This window comes from Gymnoscopelus microlampas (assembly GCF_963454915.1).
Source record: "Gymnoscopelus microlampas genome assembly, chromosome: 19".
Lineage (NCBI taxonomy): Eukaryota > Metazoa > Chordata > Actinopteri > Myctophiformes > Myctophidae > Gymnoscopelus > Gymnoscopelus microlampas.
In genome coordinates this window covers 16,406,830-16,427,242 of record NC_139956.1, presented here as the reverse complement: position 1 = coordinate 16,427,242, position 20,413 = coordinate 16,406,830, and the positions used below count along the sequence as shown (strand labels likewise).

At 43.0% G+C, this 20,413-nt stretch overlaps 1 protein-coding gene across 1 annotated transcript; it reads left to right on the top strand.

Moving 5' to 3' along the window:
* The first annotated feature begins 3,089 nt into the window (after positions 1–3,089).
* Positions 3,090–10,478, top strand: LOC311035401 (uncharacterized protein). The gene is made up of 3 exons (XM_084043576.1): positions 3,090–3,154; positions 4,816–5,542; positions 8,445–10,478. Exons 2-3 carry the CDS (start codon positions 4,865–4,867, stop codon positions 8,592–8,594), a joined length of 828 nt encoding a protein of 275 aa, XP_083899702.1. The 5' UTR covers positions 3,090–3,154; positions 4,816–4,864; the 3' UTR covers positions 8,595–10,478.
* Positions 10,479–20,413: the final 9,935 nt, after the last annotated feature.

The following is a 20,413-nucleotide window of genomic DNA, read 5'->3' as shown; positions in this document are numbered from 1 at the left end:
CACCCACCCACCTGGCAGCTCTTCCTGTCCTGTCATAGGAGGCGGAGCTTCTCCAACCGCCACCCAGCTGGCACTTTTACAAGGCTGAGTGATTGACAGCTGTTCCGCCCTTACGGGGGGAAGGGGGTGGGTGCCCGGACAATGACCATATATGGAACGGTAACGGTATCTGTGTACCTCAATGCACAACGCACGGGTGCTCCACCAACACACACACACACACACACACATATGTTTGTATTATTACAGTATACTTGTGAGGACTTCACATCAGCATTTCAGGATGGTGACACTGATTTTATGAATGCCATTTTGACCACTTTTTGACATTTTTAACCCTAACCTTCAATCCGGAAATAGCTAATAGTTCACAACATGTCGCGGCGCAACACGCTGTGCGATTGTAGATCTACTATTTTTGGTGCGTGACACCAGCACACAACTAAGTATATATCTGGCATAACTCCACTTCCAAATGTCTAATCCTAAACCTAACCCCAACCTGAATCTTTTCCTAATTGTAAACCTAACTCCCCTCTTCTCTCTTAATCTCTTTTAACCATAAAACAACCAATTTTTCTTGGGAGGACCAGGAAAATGGTCCTCACAATGTCCATTTCTTAAATTCTAATACAGGGGTCTTCAACGTTTTCAGGCCAAGGACCCCCTAGCTGAGAGGGAGATGAAGCAGGGACCCCCTCTATATTGTAAAAAAATGTATTTCAGATAAACGTTTGCTGCTCTTTTTCCCCTCTACACCTATAACTCAAAAATAGCCGATCTACAAGCTCACAACGCCTCGCGCTGCGAGGCGTTGTGAGCTTGTAGATCGGCTATTTTTGGCTTAAGTTCTCCTCAGAAAAGGGATGGTAGGGTTCAAGTGGTTAATGTAAAACAAAATAATCACATCACACAAAGATTGGCGGACCCCCTGTAGTAACTCTGAGGACCCCCTAGGGGTCCCGGACCCCCTGTTGAAGACCACTGTTCTAATATATACTTGTGGGTTCATTTGGGCCCTCACAAGTATAGTAATACACACACACACATACAGAGGCTGGTGAGCTGGTGGGGTGTGTTGACAGGTGAGTAAGAGGTGATTATAAAGGCCAGACACAGCACGTGATGATTCAAACTCGCACACTTGTGGAGGATTTTGCACAGTCAGACGGAGGTTTTATTACATGCGTGCCCCACTGCGAGATCGAGTTTCATACCTGTCTGTAAGGATAATGAGAGTATCATCAGCCAAACACTGTCACGCTTTCACTCTGGGAATAATAACATTCATTATGCTCCATCTAGTGTGTGTGTGTGGGGGAGAGAGAGAGAGAGAGTGAGTGCATGTCCTGTGTTTTAGCACAATGGTTCTCAACCTGTTGGTCGGGAGAAGGAGAGACCATTATGCATCAAAAGTAATCAACAAACTATACTAATAAAAACTGGTCAAACATTGGCCAAATTGTCAAATGATAATAGGCAAAACAAATTGAAAATAGCCAATCTACATGCTCACAACCATGTGAGTATGTAGATCAGCTATTTTCACAATATTTATCTGTGGAACCGAGTCAAACTTAAATGTAATGCCTCAACTCCTACAATTCCAAGTGCTTATCAGGATGGGGGTCCCTAGTTCAAATATGATTATTTTGGGGAGTCCCGGCCTGAAAATGTTGAGAACCACTGTTTTAGCATTTAAGTTCACTTGCACTGTGATGGGAAAGTGGCGAGATGATTGATTGTTTGAATATTTTATTAGACACAAATGATAAACAGCACGAGTACAGTCAAACACTTGGTCTAAAAGGATAACACCAAAAAAGTCCTTGCAGTCTTGTACCCGAGTGAAATCTCAATTAACTCCACAAAACCAGGAAGGGAATACAGAGGTGTGTATGAGTATATGTATGTACGTCAGTGTTTGTGTATACATTATGAATCTGTTTGTGTGGTATGGATTCATCCTGGATTTTTGTCCATTGGGATAATTATCCCTGTCTCTGTTCTCAGGAATTATTTGTATCACAGTCACACACACACACACACACACACACACACACACACACACACACACACACACACACACACACACACACACACACACACACACACACACACACACACACACACACACACACACACACTCACACACCCTGTCCCACACAGTGCAGTGTTTACCGTGCCAACAGTAGGACAACATTCATTGACCAAGCTCATTCATTTTATCTTTATACGCATTCTTTAAAGTGAGGCAGAGTCAAATCCTTGTCAATATACCAAGTATATATAGAGAGTGCAGAGCGCAGCCTGTCCATCAGAGCTGTGAATAGGATAAGTTAATCAGTGTTTAGTGTGTGCCGATGACAAAACAGTTATTATTGAGGTCTGTTTTCTGACTCTGGCCACAAACGTGATGGAAATAATACAGGCTTCTGATAACTGGCTAACATGATTTCAAACCCTAACCCTGGGAGGTAGATTGTAAACAAAAGATTAATGAAACTGTGTAGGAATAAGACACAGAAGTCTGGTTTGAAGGCCTCGAACCTCTGTCTATCACTGCTGATTATAGACATATGTAGATATTCTGAGAAGGATGTCCCTTTCTGATGCAAGATGTTTTGTGAGCTTAACTGTTTAGTCTATAGATTGTGTTGTGTTGTTTGTTTGTTGTGTTGTGTAACTTGTGTTGTCAGGCACTGAATATCTAAAAACAAGAATAGACGTCTCTGTCTTATCGACTGTCTGTCTGTGTGTTCTGTGAAATGTTACTAAAAACATAAACTGGACAACTTTATCTGTGTGTGTGTGTGTGTGTGTGTGTGTGTGTGTGTGTGTGTGTGTGTGTGTGTGTGTGTGTGTGTGTGTGTGTGTGTGTGTGTGTGTGTGTGTGTGTGTGTGTGTGTGTGTGTGTGTGTGTGTGTGTGTGTGTGTGTGTGTGTGTGTGTGTTGTTTGTACCTGCGTGCACATTTGCTTTGGTGACGCTATGCTGACAGGTTTAGGCAAGGTCTGTATGTGTGTGTGTGTGTGGGTTTGTGTGTGAGGGGTGTAACCTTAGCTCCAAGCAAGAGTCCAGAGAGAGAGAAAGAGCGAGAGACAGAGAGCACAGTTCATTGGCACTCACACAAGCGCACACACACAGGGGAGCAGGTAAAAGCTGTCTTCTTTTTTTCTCTCTCTCTTTTACTCTGTGCATATAAATGTGGTCATTGTTACGATTGTGCTGCTTCCAATTTAAAATGTCATGTTTGTGTGCAGTTTACAGTTAAAGTTCCTTCCTTTCCTTATTCAAATTATTCTCTTACATTGTCTCTTACAACTGTGACATAGTTTCTATGTTTGTATTAGTGATGTCTCCTTTAATGTGTTACCTGGCTGTTATCCTATTAGTCATGGGGTTAGGTTGGTTTCGATGTGTAGCCTTTGGACCACTAAAAACAACTGGTATTGTGATGGTGGATAGATTGGAGAGCACTGATCTGGGGTGTATATAACTAAAACTCAATTCACATGCAGTGTATTATAATATAATAGACTATACCGTATATAGTCTATTGCCTCTAAATATGAAGTATTTTTTTGTTGCTTATCTTTGTTGCTTCACATTCTGGTCGATAAGCCTAATCTGTCTGTTTCTTTAAAAGAGAGAGACTGTTGAATTTAAGTCGAGCGTATACAGTAGTTTAGTGCATTTATGAACCCAAATGGATTGCAAGCAGGTCTCAGGTGCTATAATGGGTCTTGCTGTGGTGTATTTCATTTCTGTGGACGATCCAATGAATTTAAACTTCTAGCGGTTATGACGAGGTTGTAGGTCGTTTATTTACAAGATCACAGTTTTAGGAGACAGCCATTTATGTCCACAAACATTAAGTGAAGTTTCTGTAGCCTTAAGATATTTGAATTCTGTAACAGATTAATGATACTTTTCCTTTATATATAGGCTATAGCCTAGATAGGCTACGTCATTGTACGACGAATAGTGAAAATACCAGATCTACAGTATAAGCTCACATCTACGAGTGACGTGTTGTGAGCTTGAACATCTGCTATTTTTGAAATGCTTTAAAATGATGAAAATCTTCACAAATTCATGGAAAACTTTAGAAACATTTTTGATAATACGTTTTTGCCTACAGCATAATGACATGACAGCGGGTAGGAAGTGGTTAAGCGTGTAGGTGACGTGAAGCATAAGGCTGACATTGACATGCAGAGGATAAACACACTGATTGATTTTGGCAGCTAGTGAACGGTTCAACAGGTTAAATGAACGTCAAAGTTCTCCTGTGCTGCGAGGTCATGTGATGGTGTGTACAATGTTTGTTTTGGAACATGGTGTCTTCAGGGCATAATGCTTATCTGCATATCCCTGATAACACTGACTCCAACCTTCTACCACACACACACAAGTGTGCGAGCGCACACACGTACGTATGTGTACGTACGTATACGTACGCACGCACGCACACAAACACACACAAACACATGCATTCAGCCAGCAGCATTCCTCTCCTCTCAGGAAGGGGCTGATAAAGGAGATACCTTCCACTGACCTCCAGTGTATATGGCACTATCTCTCTTATCTACATGATGGTGTGTACGTGTGTGTGTGTGTGTGTGTGTGTGTGTGTGTGTGTGTGTGTGTGTGTGTGTGTGTGTGTGTGTGTGTGTGTGTGTGTGTGTGTGTGTGTGTGTGTGTGTGTGTGTGTGTGTGAGAGAGAGAGAGATAGGGAGAGAGATAGAGAGAGAGTAGGCCTATTAATGGCATTAAACTAATATCTTGCCTTTTCTGTTTCTCTCCCTTTCAGCACAAACAAAGACAAGAGAGTGAGTGACACCAGAGGCAGAACAGAGAAGATGACGATCGGCAAGACCTCCAGGATGAGTTCCGTCCGGAGCTCCCTCCGGGCTCCCAAGTTCCTGGACAAAGCAAACGGCTTCTACGGACGCCTGGACGAGCCGGACGGCGACGCCGGAGAGCGGGGCGGCGAGGAGGAGAAGCAGAACAACACTGTGAACGACAGCGGGCCGACAATAGCCCCGCACGGGCAAGAAGAGAGGGGAGAGGCCGCTATTGAGACCTTTGACTTCAGCGAGGGATTGATGGAAGACGACGGGGAGACTCTCCTCCGCAGGAAGCCCAGTCGACTCAGCAGCAGGTGGAGGAGAAGCTCCAGGAGGAAGCAGAAGGAGGCCAAGCTCGAGGAGGACGCACCCCAAGACGGGAGGCACAGCCCGGGCACGGAGGGCGGGCCCGACGCCCCCGCCCTGGAGGTCACCGGGACCGTGCCGGAAGAAGTGGGGTTGGAGAGGAGGAAGAAGGAGGTGGAGGAAGAGGAGGGAGGGCGAGGGACGCGGGAACCCGCGCACATTCTCTTCCGGGAGGAAGAGGACGACCAGGTCCTCATAAGAGACAAGAAGAGGGGAAGAGAGGAGGAGGAAGAGGACGTGGGAGAGGATGAGAGGAGGATGAGGAGAGAGCAGGAGGAGGGGATGAAGGTCGTGAAGAGGCACACCGTGAAGAACTACCGCAAGGTGAGAGAGAGAGAGAACTGTTAACCACTTTCAACCTGGCATCCCTATTTTGGGCACGTCATCCTTTGGATTTTCAAAAAATGTCAAACAAGCAGATAAGCTTGTAGACATTTTTGCACGACACCGTCATACGACAAAGTAAAAAAAAAATAGGGCTTAAGTTTTTCAAGTAGGCCTATTTCATTTGTTGATTTTGTAAACTTTTGACTTACATTCATTCCTTATCCCCTTATCCTAACCTTAATCTTAACTGATCGAACCATTAACTGAACCCTAATAATTACCCTGATGTTAACTTACCCTGACCTTGCTAGCCCTAAGAGATACATATACCTAACTCTAAGATAAGATAAACCTTTATTGATCTCTGGGGAAATTTAGGTGTCATATAGTAAGAGTGAAAGTCAAAAGCCAATAAAAACTAAAATAAAGTAGTTAGGCCTTAACCCTAACCTTAACCAAAACAAATACATGCCTAACCACCTTAACCATAACAAATTTAACCTTTACCCTTACCCTAACGTTCTTCACCCGTAACATACACATGACATGCCTCAATGTAACATACACGTGCCTCAATGTAACCTACACATGACTCAACCCTCACCCTAACCATATGAAACTGCATTCAAATACAATTGGGCACACCAAGTTTGCCCTTTGTCCTTTGTCTCAATTAGACACGTGTCCTCAATCAGCTTACACACACACACGCACACGCACGCACGCACGCACGCACGCACGCACGCACGCACACACACACACACACACACACACACACACACACACACACACACACAGCACAGCACAGAGTATTATTTAGCTTTACCCTGCCCTATTAACAGATTAATTCGGTGAGCTAGCGGAACAGATTGGTGGCGTGACGTTCTCAGTCCAGTTTCACTGTCTGCGTTCCAAGAGTACAACTGTTTCCTCATAGGCCAACTGTACTGTATGCTGAGCTATTAGTCACCATGGAGACTTTTATATCCCCCTAATAACAATTATATTCTTAGGGTCAAAGTACAGCCTGGTTTTTCCATGTCACGACCCATTAGGTAATCCCTGATAGGAATGTTTTCCTTTTCTTCTACTTCATGTTTACAGACGATAAAGCGATGTTGAACTTTGGTAGAACCTGGGGTTGCATGTATCATTGTATTTCGTACATTTTCCCCAAACCGGAATAGTCGCATCTCAGAGACAAAGAGAAACATAAAGTAGTTATTTAATTCACTCTTGTTGAATGACTAGGTCTCAAAATCTGCATTTTATCACAAACAAATACAAACAAAGCCGATTCTGCCAATGTAAATGATAAAGAATCAGTCCTGGCACCTTTTTACTGAGTTAATATCCTTGACAGAAGTTCCTTAGTGCCTCAAAAAAATGCCAGATCAAATTTCAATACCTTATACCTAAATGTTCTATATATTGGAAGATACTGTATATAAAACTGCTTTATTTGCATATGCCTATGTCACTGTCATACAAAAACAAAACAAAAACATAAAGCATGAAGATAGCATGATAATATACGGGAGATACAAGGTTTCTCCCTGACAGTGATGATATCATGCCCAGGTAGCTACTGGTAAATTCAGCATCAAAAAGTAAAGTTGAAGAAGTTATGTTAATTTGGCTCTTTGGTTAACAGGCTTTCAGTGTAGCCTACACCAGGTAGCCTACAATGTATGTGAGGTGACCTTACGAAATGCCCTCTTTGCTCCCATTGAAGGGGTACAACTGTCTTTTGGACAAATAAGCCCTTTGAACAACTTGTCTGTTGTGCAACTACTAGTCACATGCACGCGTGCACGCACACACACGCACGCACGCACGCGCGTGTGCGCACACACACACACACACACACACACACACACACACACACACACACACACACACACACACACACACACACACACACACACACACACACACAGACACACAGACACACAAAATAGATGTATAAGTCTGGTTTGAGTGGTTTCTACCGCATGTAATACTACCTGCTTCATGTAATTGCAGAGATTTTCGACTTCCAGTTTTTCCAAATGACCCCTCCTTCAACACACACACACACACACACACACACACACACACACACACACACACACACACACACACACACACACACACACACACACACACACACACACACACACACACACACACACACACTGCTCTATCGTCTCCTGATCCCCCGCCCAGTATGCCCACACCATAAACATTCCATTGCCATTAACCAATCACCTCCTCTGTCTCACCAGCATTCCTTCTTGGGTTTATGTCTGACCTTCTATGAGGTTAAAGATCATTCCTCCTAACACACACAGTTCATTCATGAAATACTAAATCCCTATTCGTAGCTAATCACTCATATTTCTGCCACTGTCGGGCAGAAACCTTGTATCTCCATATTTCACATTTTAATATTTTATTCAACTTTGTCGTATGACAATGTCACGCAAAAGTAGCAAACATAACTGATCTATAAGCTTGCGATGCGTTGTGAGCTTGTAGGTCTGCTATTTTTGAAAGACCACCCTTATCACACACATCGGCTATTTTCGGTGAAGAGATTTGATTTAGATGGAAAAATGAGTGTACAAAGTATAGAGCCCTGGGGGAACCTGGTCAACTAAGTATTTAACACTATTGCATCATGTGCACGGTCATTACCACATTCTCAAAGTGGGGTCCGGGGAAGCCTTGTTGAGGTATTTTTGAAACATTTTAACAACACAAATATTGTATGGGGGTTCCTGGCACAACATATTTTCAGATGGGGGTCTGCAGCCAAATATGTATTAATTTGAAATTAACAAGTTTGAGAACCACTGCTCTGTGTTGCCTATCAAGTTTATAAATGACTGACCTTTACCCTCTCGTTACCCATCAGGCCCTGGACCGAGCCTTCCGTCGAGGCTGGGAAGCATTCGTCACCAACCTCTACAGCGTCACGCTCACGCCCGTCAACTCATCTTCATCATCCTCACCTTCGTCGAAGACAAAGCACCAGCACAATGCCGCTTTGGCAGAGTTCAGATAGAGCTGGAATAGACTACTGTCTGGACAATATTAATACATTTTAAGAATTATAATTGTGTAGTAATAATGTCAGACCTGGGCATGGTACTTCATAGATTTGTCCCAATCTCTGAATAGCCGTATCTTGGAGACACGCATCATCTAAATCAGGGGACTCTCCATCATCACAGATACATATTTCTGGGGGACATGCTGACAGCATTATGATGTACTATACATATAATTCACCCAGAAAATGTGTGCCTAAATTTCTCAATATAACATTTATGGTCTCCAGCCATTGGTGCCAGTTTGCAGGATGCATACGTTCTGTGTTGTTGTTGATTTCACATGGACCTGACTGAGGAAGGGAGAAGCCCAGAAGGCCAATTCATGCTTTGAACAACTTCGTCGCATCCGCGACATGTTGTGAGCTTGTGGGTTGGCTATTTTGGCTCGCGACACCGTCTTGCGACGGAGCATAAATTAGGCTTTAAACTGTCTGAGTTTTTGCAACATTCCAGCCACTGTGAAGACCTATCTATCCTTGGGTTTAGCACTATGAAACAGCTTCGCTGTTGATGTGTTACCCAGACGAATGGAAACTTCACTTGCCGCTGGCGAGAGCTTTATGGTCGAAAAAATTAATGATTGACTCATTGATTCATGTCACAGCCGTGTTCTCCCATTCAACACGTTAATCAGTGCCATTTATAGCTCTGTCAGCTGGGTAATCAGTGATCGATAGGCGCTAATGAGCAGTGGTCGGAAGGAGACAATCTACTATAGATCAGTGGTTCTCAAAGTGGTGTCCAGGGACCCTCGGGGTTCCTTTGAGTCGGTACTAAATGGAGGTCTGTAACTCTGAGAATGTACAAATGGAACCAAATGGACTCTTACGGGTCCATTTGGTTCCATTTGAGTTATGGGGGTCCTTGAAATTAAAACCTTTGAGAACCTCTGCTGTAGTTATAAATTCAAGGAATCTCTATGTCTGTCTGTCCGTCTGTCTATCCTATATCTCGAGAACCGTTGATCCGCTGGACTTCAGACTTGGCGTGTGTGTTGCTTAGATCCCAGGGGAGTGCAGTGTTAAGTGTGAAGTCGATAAGATGAGCGATTCTCCAGAACGCTGCAAAGCAGCCATACTGTGGTTCTCGACAATGCTGCAAGCAGCAATACCGGGAGCCAAGGAATCAGCCCGTTCTGTACGGGTATGTGCTCCGAATGGGAACTGCATTAGGGTTTTCAATGATGTCATGCGTATGAGTGCACGCATGCACATACAGTACGTACTGTACATAGTATTGTCAATGCTGAGACACACATACATGCATTCTTATACACATTTGTGTAACTGTGAGAACATTACATTGACTAAAGTAATTCCCTGCCCTGACCTTCACAACATACGTGCAGTACATACTCACGCACACACGCGCGCGCGCGCGCTCGCTCGTTCACACACACACACACACACACACACACACACACACACACACACACACACACACACTGGCTGTCCTTATGAAGGTCATCTAACCTGAATGGACTGTGTGTGTTTGTGCGTGTGTGCGTGCCTGCGTGCCTGCGTGCGAGAGAGATTAGTCAGGGATTGAGTGACGTATTCCATGTAAAGTGTTTGGAAACATGATAACAAGGGACATGAAGACACAAAATGACGGTCCTGGCGATTGGTCAATTCATAAGTTTATCTATTTAGTGTTTTCTCTCACAGAGTGTTGAAGCCACTAACTGTTGAGGTAAGGGCTGAGCTGGTTGGAGTAGAATACAATGATGTCATTTTATAATGCTGCTGTAATTTAGCATGTGTTAAAACAATTGTGTGCATTTTTTTAAATCTACCTTTTTTTTTATATCCCAATCAATGTTTCATTGTTTACTACTCAGAAACAGAACTTTTATGACCAAATAAATGTAAAAGTTATGTTAAAGCTTGTTGTAATGTGTTCTGTTGTTCAGTCAAACAAAAAAAACATGCCAAACTTCTGCCAATGGTTCAAAGTGCAGCAAGTCAGGCTTTTAACCAGAACTGAGAACCAGGGATCACATCATTACCCCCAATTTCAGCCTGTTTAATTGGCTTCCTGATAGCTTTACAATCTATTGTATTATCAAAAATGCATCTTCTTATGATGTACAGTTTTACATTTCTTCAGTAAAACTTTTGCATCTACTGTACAAGAGGAGGTTCCATTCTTCATCATTGACATTAGACATTAGATTATTTATAAATTCATGATGTAGCCACTAAGCAGAGTAGTGAAATACTTTTTTGTTTTACTTTTTAGTCGTTATGGCAATTAATTCCTCCCCCCACACACTGTTGTTGTATCCTACTGACTCACACGCCAGTGAGGAGCATATCCTTCTCATCCTACTCCTCCCGCCCAACAATCAGCCCATAGCCATAGGAATATGTGCTGATCCCCTGGCTTTCCCTCCCCCAAACACGGGGCAATTGTGTTCATATAGACACTCGACAAAGCCGGATGCACCACGGTGGATTTGAACCCTCAACCTCCACAGTGGTGGGCAGGCACTTTACCACTGCGCCACTTATCCAGCCAATTCAGTGGTGTGGATGCAGTGAACCCAAGGCCATCGTCATCAACAATACCCAGATCAGCCACTGATGTCTCCATCTTTACTCTCTGGACTGATTCCTCCATTCATGGTCATCTAGAATCAGTTGTTCACAACCTGTGAGCTGGGGACCACTGGTAGGCCACAAGGATATTGCAAGTGGGCCCCCAAATAATTGACTAAACACTAGGATTTTAATGATGATATGATATATTTAAAACATGGTATCATGTTGATACCAATAAGCAAACTTAAAGTATAAGCTACTGGTTCACAATTGATCCAATTCAGACAATGGATTGATTTAATAAACATGTTCTGAAAGCGTTCGTGGCCCATCCATGTGACCATTTAACACGGCAGCCACATAAGTGGTCACATGGGTGGGCTGCAAAGGCTTTCATAATGTTCAAGTGGTCACAGGTTCCCAGAGGAGGAAGGAAGGAATCTTGCTGTGGTGGCTGAGTGTCTCGGATTGGCTCCTGGACAAGTGACTGTGACAATGGACAAAGAGATGACACAGTCTATAGCGTCATCAATGACACAGAATGTCATCTGTGCATCTTATGAACAGAGGATCGCCCCTATACTGATTGTGGTGACCCAACGTCTTCCATCAAGTCCTACCATTAGACCAAAAAGTGATTGACCCTGTCCTCTAGTCTTACCTATCCTATAGCACCACCCGCAGGCCAACATATCAGCCTTTCACATAAGATATCTCATAATCGAATGATTCCTATTCCTAGATCTTTATGCTTTCCGGAGGGAGGGGGGTTTACCAGGCTACTTTATGCTATGTTGTGTGTGCAACACCATTGTATGAAGTATAAAATGAGGCTTAGCCTATGTGGTTAATAAGACTAATCAATTAGATATGATACGATAGATATGATATGATAGAAAAATGGATTTTAAAAAAACCTATGGATGTATACGGTGTATACTATATAAAAACGCTTCTTGATTATTTGACCAATCGAAATAAGACCTCTACTTGAATCTATGCACCCTTGTTTGTCTGCTTTTAAGTAGGCCTATAGTGATAGTGTCACAATTATAATGGAAAGGTGACATGTTCTACTTTTAACTTCTGCTATCAATTTGTGCAGCAACACATTTAAAAAAGACGCCAAATGGATGATACACAAAAAAGCCAAAGGCTTGTTTCCATTGTGGTCCATTAAACATTCAACACTCAAACAACTGGACAAAAGAACTAGACAGTGCAAAAAAAATGCAAAATAAGAATGTTATAATAACAGTTAAATTAACCGTTTTTAGCAATTCATGATTAAATACACAAAATATAAAAAATGGTTTACAATTTCGTAAATTCAAAGGATCGGATTATTTTGTCATTGACCAAGCACCACCATCAAATTGAATGCCGTCACATTGATGACAGTGAAGTGGAGCGCTACTGTCATCAAAGCCTATATAGAGGGAAAAAAAGAGGGAACCAAGAATAGATCCCTGGAGGACTAGTCAATGAAGTATAGAGTTTAAGTTACATTTTTGGTTCCCTATCCCCAGTGGTGTAAAGTACATTTACTCAAGTACTGTACTTCAGTACAATTTTTAACTGTTTTTACTTTACTGGAGTATTTCCAATTTTCAATATTTTAATTCTACTCCACTCAGGCAAATGTTATACTTTTTGATTATTATTACAAAACATACATTACCCACTTGAGCCCTATAAACATTTCGGCCATTTGAAAATAGCCGACCTACAAGCTCACAATGTGTCACGATGCGACGCATTGATTTATTTTAGTACTTTTTCCACATCATGGAATTATGCCAAATACAAATGAGTTAAACCTTTGCCACGGTCCACTCCTCGGGCCGTGGACTGAGACTATTATTTAGCCCTTGACTTCCCTTATATGGTATTGGACACTTCTTAGGCTATTCCTCTGTTGTATCGTTCCAATTGTATCTCTGTTACTCTGTTGTTGCCTTTTGCCCTGTTGTTCTGTACCTTTATTTTGTAGTATTGTTTCCTGTCTGCTCAGTTACTGTTTACCTGTCTTGTCTTGTCTCACCTCCCTGTTGTTTACTAGTCATGTTCTCCTCCTGTGTCCTCTTAGTCCCCCAGCCTATCCTATTGTTAATTGTCTTTTGAGTTCACCTGTGCCTATCCCTGTCTATTTATATGCCCCTCTGTTTTCAGCCTGTGTTGGTTCGTTAAAGTTATTACTGTGTTCAGTGAGTTACTAGTGTTGTCTTGTATTCCCTGTGTAATTGATAAACCCCCCTGCATCTGAATCGTTCTGTCTCCGCTTCACTGTCTGCGCTTGGGTCCTACACCTCTCTGCCTCGCACCGTGACAACCTTAAAGAGAAAGAAAGACATGATTAGGTACAGTATGTGTTTTATATTGTATAAGACAGACACAGTGGAATTGTGGAAGCCTTTATGACTGTAGAAAACCCTCGATTTAGGTTGAGTGTTTGGAGGACAGCCTCAGCAGCAGAGACTCAATTCCACCGTCCTCCCCCCAAACCAAACCTTTGCTTCAAATGTCGTCATTCTTTGGAAAGGACTTTGGTAGGGACTGTGCTAATTGCCCCGGGGAAGCTGACTATGACCAACTTTGAGAACTCACAACTTTGAGACCTCAGTTATGTTTTGATCATTTTATGTTATGTGATTTTGTGTTATAATTGTGTTTAGATTAAGTTTATAGTTAGGTTTGGATTAGGCTGCCTCGTTGATTTTCAAGGGTACATTTTCTTTTGGCTATCGCCTTTTATGTCCCCTCCCCCCGCCTATTTTGTATAACCTGCTAAATCAGTCAATATCCTAAAGTGGTCCACTAAACTGGGTTATTCTAAAATGGAAAAAACTGAAAACTACACAAAAACAATAATCAAAGAATTACTCTGAGGGAGATCAAATTTGATTACAAACTGTGACAAATCCAAACATTTGAAAACAGTATCTGCTATTTTTGTCAAGGTGTATTCAATCCAGTGTCTGTAGTACTGTATATGAAATGAGGTACATGAAATGATAACGTTTTTTGGTGTAGCAGTCGACAAGCTTACCTTGCGTTACCATTGCATATATTATAAAATAAATGCAATACATGTTTCAATCAGCCAACTTAAGCCTAGTCCAGGGTCCTTGCTTCCTCTTCTGGTGTAGCTGAATACGGCCACAGTGGTCTAGTAAACATACTACTGAAGCAGCTAGTATGGGTGATTTAGAGGGTCCTTGGTTCCTTAGCTTTAGAGTGTATTGGTAGAATGATGCACAACTAAACTTGGAAGTAAGTTATATCAGAAAAGGTTTATTACAATTAGTCAGCCAGCATAAGCATTACAGCAAACAATGTCGACGCGATAATTCTCAAGTCTTCTCTCTCCCCCAACCATATATATCTTTCGTGGTTGCCCACTCCTCCTTAGCTATTTTCCCTTACTCATCCTTACGTGTGCGTTTCTGATTTCTCACGTATGTGTTTGTGGTTTCTCAAGTATCTACTTATGATTCATTTGTTGTGGTCTCCTCTTGCCACAATGCTTCTGACGTCCCCAAGGACTCAGAGGAGACCACAAACTGTGTTCGCCTGCCAATTCCTTTCCGTAATCATGTCGCTGTGACCCTAACCTGTCCTTACCTATTGTTGGCTAAATACTCTTATCTCTGTCCCACGGCCCCCTTACTGGTTCGTCATAGTGTGGTTATTTAGACCAAAGTGCTCCTTTTCGGTTGCCTCTGCACCTTTAGTTATCTCTGGCTATCCTTAAGTTCCCCCCATTGTTCTCCTTGATTACTAGATTGCTATCTGTTGTATCAAGACAGTTTCAAACTGCCCTATCCCTGGCCCTACGCTGTTTGATTAACATCTGGTGTTCTAATCACTAGTTTCAAGCTCCCCTTTTCTCTGCTACTATTTATGTATTTTATATGGCCTGGGCAATTGTGCTTGTGTGCTCGTGTTCGCCCCAACACTAGCTTTAGAGTGCAGTTCGTGAGCGAGTGTGATTGGTTGAGGGTCCACATTTGAAAAATCTATAATTTGAGGAGGGTCCCTGATTTGCATGTCTTGCATATTGTTTGCATGTGATTGCATATTCAGTAGCTATGTGTTTGTTAGATTTATGTTAAAGTACTGGCCTTGAACCATAAGGTCATGCGTTCGATCTTGGGCACCACCAACTCGGCGTATGAGTAGCGTGGCTTGGGTGTGGAAAGTACTGGGCTGATGGTAGGTTCTGCGCTCCACTTCAGCAAACCATCTCCCAGGTAAATAGAACCAGATGGAAACATTTGATCTGCTGTGGTGACCCCGATGGGAATTAGCCTAAAGAAGAAGAAGCAGCAATTACATATATGTCGTATATTTCCTGAAAAATAACCTCTACCGTCCAGTCTGACACCTCTGAGCAGGTTGAGGGGTGGGCCGTGTGGGATATGATATTCAGTGCACAATGCATAAAGATATGAAAGGAAATATTTGCCGTTATTCAAATCAAATGACAAATTTGAAAATATAATGAATTTGCCAATTAATTACAATAATGGCATATATTTGCTTCCATATAAAACATGTAACCATGGTGTGGTTGCAATGTGCTAAAGGTGTAATCACAGAGCTATCTGCTTGATGTATTATAATTAAAAGTGCATTCAGATATTATAACACACCAGCAGCATCAGCATCTCCAGTGAAGTTGTCAACGTGTGTTTACAAGGAAACATTAGAAGTGGATCTCAGGTGAGCTGATGTGAACACAGGTGCTATCAGCATCTTTACACTCTAGTTGTCAACAGTGAATTTGTTAACTTGACGTGATAATGAATTAAGTGCTAACATTTCATGTAAACATACAACAGGACAAAGGTGAGACAATCATAGGGCACCGCAAGGAGTTGAACCCTGTTCCCAGCAGAAACTAGGAGTACTTACTACCAGTGCCTTTTTGCTTTGTGACACCATGTCCTTATTGCATGTGAATACAGTTATTACATCAAAGATCAACAGAGAATATTAAAAAAGGATGAATAACCTGTGGCTTGATATATAATTGATATATGTGGCTTGACACAATAGCACAGTGATTTTCAGATTGGCGTCCGGTGACCCCAAGGGTCCTTGAGGGGGTTCCAAGGGGTCACCAGGAAAATGTGTTAAAGGGATAGTTCACCCAAAAAATTACTTACTTTCCATCAATTACACACCCCATGAAGCCTTGAATTCTTGGAAGCCTTGGAGATTTGTTAGTTTTTGTGGCATTCCTAAGCCAATAACTTGATGACCGGCGGAGACTCAATAGAAAAAAATGCACGATTGACTTACCTTTTCAACTGGCCACAGAAAATGTATATCCCTTATTATCCCTTGTCCGACTGTTTGTAAACACACACGCTACGTGTGAGCGTCGCCCAGAGAAAAATAATCCAACCGGGACATTTCCTTCTCCTGCAGCAGCATGTTGAAAACAGGATGTCTCGCGAAACACAGGGGGAAAAAATCAACTCGAGATAGAACCGTTTTAATTAAAAAGTTAAACAGGAAGTGGACGGAGGCGGAAATCTTCGGATGACGTTATTTCCGGATCCGGGTGAGTGGAAAGTGAACCTGATCACTCGGGTGACAGAGAACAGCGCAATCTTTTATAAAACCACAACAACAACAAAAAATGTTTACGTCCTTGTCAGAATTGGCATTTGGACGTCAATTACGTCCTTGGCAGTGAATGAGTTATGACAGAGCACTCGTTGTGTCTGCGAAACTGCGCATCTGTGCGCTTGAGCTCGGCGAGTGGACATGTGCGCGCACGGCCAGGTTTGCGCGTGTTGCTCACCGAAAATAGCCGTTCTACAAGCTTGTGCTCAATTTAGTATCAAGCTTTACTAGAGATGCAGCGTACGGCATGGATTTATACACAGAGGGCAATTAATCTATGTACTGTCCTGCAAACATTCTGTTTTGGAGAAAATATGTGTAACTTGCCAAAATTCGATTTTGGATGCAAACGCTAGGGGGTAGCAGTCCCTGTGAGTCCAAATGACGCCCCAATACTCACACACGACCCTCCTGGGCCCTGCAGCTCAGATAAGCCGATACTCACACTTGACCCTCCTGGGCCCTGCAGCTCCGATGATCATCTCTACTCACAATCCATCTTCACTGCTATGCCGATGACAGTCAACTGTTTCTATCCCCCCCCCCCTTTGCCACTCAGGTGGAAGAGCGCATTGCTGCATGGCTGGCTGACATCTCAGAGTAGATGTCCTCTCACCACCTCAAGCTGAAGCCAGACAAGACGGAGCTTCCCTTATTCCCAGGTAAGTCACCCCACGCAGGATCTATCTATTTCCATAGACAACGCCCTGTTAACTTCGGTTCCAACGGCCAAGAACCTCTTGGTGTTGTCTTGGACAGTCAGGTCTCATTCAAGGCCCACATTGCAGCGGTCACTCGATCCTATAGGTTTACACTCTATAACATTCAAAGGATCAGACCCTTTAAGAGCATCTGCTAAATGCCTAAATTGTGAATTGATGAGCCAGGACTCGACCCTCCTGGTTCCCTCAGCTCTGATGAGCTTGTACACATTTCATTGTAATCAGGAGAGAGCACCCATTTATCAACATCAATTTTGTCTGCCCGTCCGTCCGTGAATACAATATACAGCTATGGTCAATGTATGTATTTATTACACAAATGAACACATCAGGTATTGCAGATAAAAAAATCATTCTCAAAGCAGCACATTGCACGGTGTCGCCGTTGTCGGCGCCCCGGCGGTGGTTCTTGGCTTTGCGGTGCTGGTGCTGCTCATTGATGGCCGGGCCGCCCGTTGTCGGTACCCCAGCGGTGGGTTGTTGCGGTGCTGCTCGTTGTTGGCCGGGCCACCTGTTGTCAGCGGCCCGTGCTGGTCATTGCTGGCTGTCTGCCCGTTGTGGTGCTGGCGTTGCTGGGAGGCCGGGCAGTGGGTCTTGGCGTTGCGGTGCTGCTCGTTGATGGCATGGTGGTCTTACTGGCACTGTCGGTGCTTGGGTGACTGCGGTGCCTTTGCCTGCCCGTTGTCGGCAGCCCGGTGGTGATATGTGATGATTTATATTAACCACTAGATGGCACCATCTTCTAGTCTACAAAAGCCACACCCAAACAAACAAATGGAGATCTAGTATGACATGATGTATGCTGTTTGCTACGCTGCTACCAGTCCTAAATAAAGTGACGTTGAAAGAACCCAAGTTTCTTCATTGATAGAAACATGACATGGTACCAGGAGTGTTAACGAGTCGTTATCATGATGGAAAGTGTGAAGCCGACAAACGCTGTGAATTGGACTGGTAATGTTGATTACGAGTGGCGTACCTTTAAGCAGCGTTTCATAAGGATAAGGATAATTCCTTTTAACAGGTCGTTCATGAAAGTCCTTGCGGTCTTGTTTCCAATGAGAACCTGTGAGCAATTAGGGGTTAAGAGTCTTGCTCAGGGACAAATATCATTTCATCGACACACATGCTGACCTGGCCTGGAATCGTACCTGGGGCAACCAGGGCCTCTGGCTCCCTTGGCGGGCTCTCTAACCATTCAGCTATGGCCGCCCCTCATGCTGTACCTAATGGCTGTAGGACTGGAAGGAAAGTCTGAAAAACGGAGGATTGCACTGCTTCTTACCATCGCGGGACATCAAGCCGTGGAAGTATACAACACGTTTGTGTTCGCCAACGCGGAAGACAAGTTTGACGAGGTTGTCAAGAAGTTTGATGAACACTGTTCACCAAAGAAGGATGAAACGTTTGAACAGTATGTGTTTAGCTCAAGAATGCCGCCTGCTGAAAGTTTTGATGTGTTTCTGACGGACTTAAAGCTAAAAGCTAGGACGTGCAACTTTGGAGTTGCACAGGATTCTATGATCCGTGACCAGCTTGTGTTTGGCATACAAGATTCAAAGTTGAGGGAGAGGTTACTGCGGGAGACAGAGCTAACCCTTGTATCGGCTGTGAAAATATAAACAATTGGGTCTAGTCAAGAGGATGGATAGCATCAAAACAAATGCACAGAACAACGTAGAGACAATAGTGGATCAGTATACAGATGTATTCCGAGGGTTTGGTGTCTTACCATACACCTACAAGATCCAACTAAAAGATGATGCACAGCCAGTCATTCATGCTCCCAAGCGGGTTCCAGCATAACGAGTGAAATGGCCGGTGCCATTACTTCAGAAAATTGGATGTTTCACAGGGCTTTTGGCAGATACAAATGCATGAAGACAGTACAAAGTACTGGACATTCAATACACCGGTTGGGCGCTACTCGTTCCAGAGAATGCCTTTTGGAATATGCTCTGCTCCTGCACACCAGTGAGCTCTACGGAGACTGATGTTCAATTGCATGTTAACTTGATTGCAAAATCACCACCTGTGTCAGACAGAAAATCTAAGCAGATTGCAGCAGAAACAGAGAAGGACCCAGTACTACAGAGGGTCATACAAAAAATCTGAAAGATAACTGGCCTAGAGGTGACTGTCAACAATATTACAACATCAGAGCAGAGCTGAGTGTGATAAATGGACTTTTACTCAGAAAGAACAGAATTGTCACTGAGACCAGAGATGTTGAAAAGACGATGGTCTCGAGCTGTGAAACTTGTCTGAAACATCATACAAACAGGCAGAAAGAGCCCATGGTAACTACAGACCTACCTAATGTGCCTTGGCAGAAAGTGGGAACTGACTTGTTCCATCTGGATGGAAAGAATTATCTACTGGTCATAGAGTATTTTTCAAACTATCCAGATATAGCACTGCTTTCCAGCATGATAGCTACTTGTGTGATTATGCATATGAAATCTATCTTTTCGAGACAATTTGCCAGACTTTGCAGTCTGACAACGGCCCATGTTACAGCTGTAAAGCATTCCAGAACTGCAGAAGAATATGATTTCCAGCATTTAAAGGACAACTTTGGTTTTTTACAACCAATGTTTATGTTTTAGATTGTAATTAAAGTAAATAAAAGATGAGTGTTAAAAATTTTACATTTACTGCTTTCTATAGTTTTAGCAATTTTCACAATCTTTTTTACAGTGTTTTCACAGTGGGCGGGGGCATTCTGTCCGGTGGCTAAATATGTATTTTTTTAACACAACAACCCAGCGTTTTCTTTATTATTATTTACAGTAGCTCTTCTAGCCCCCAATAACTCAAATCTGGCCATCACAGACAGCCGGACCTTTTTTATTGTGTAAAAAAGGC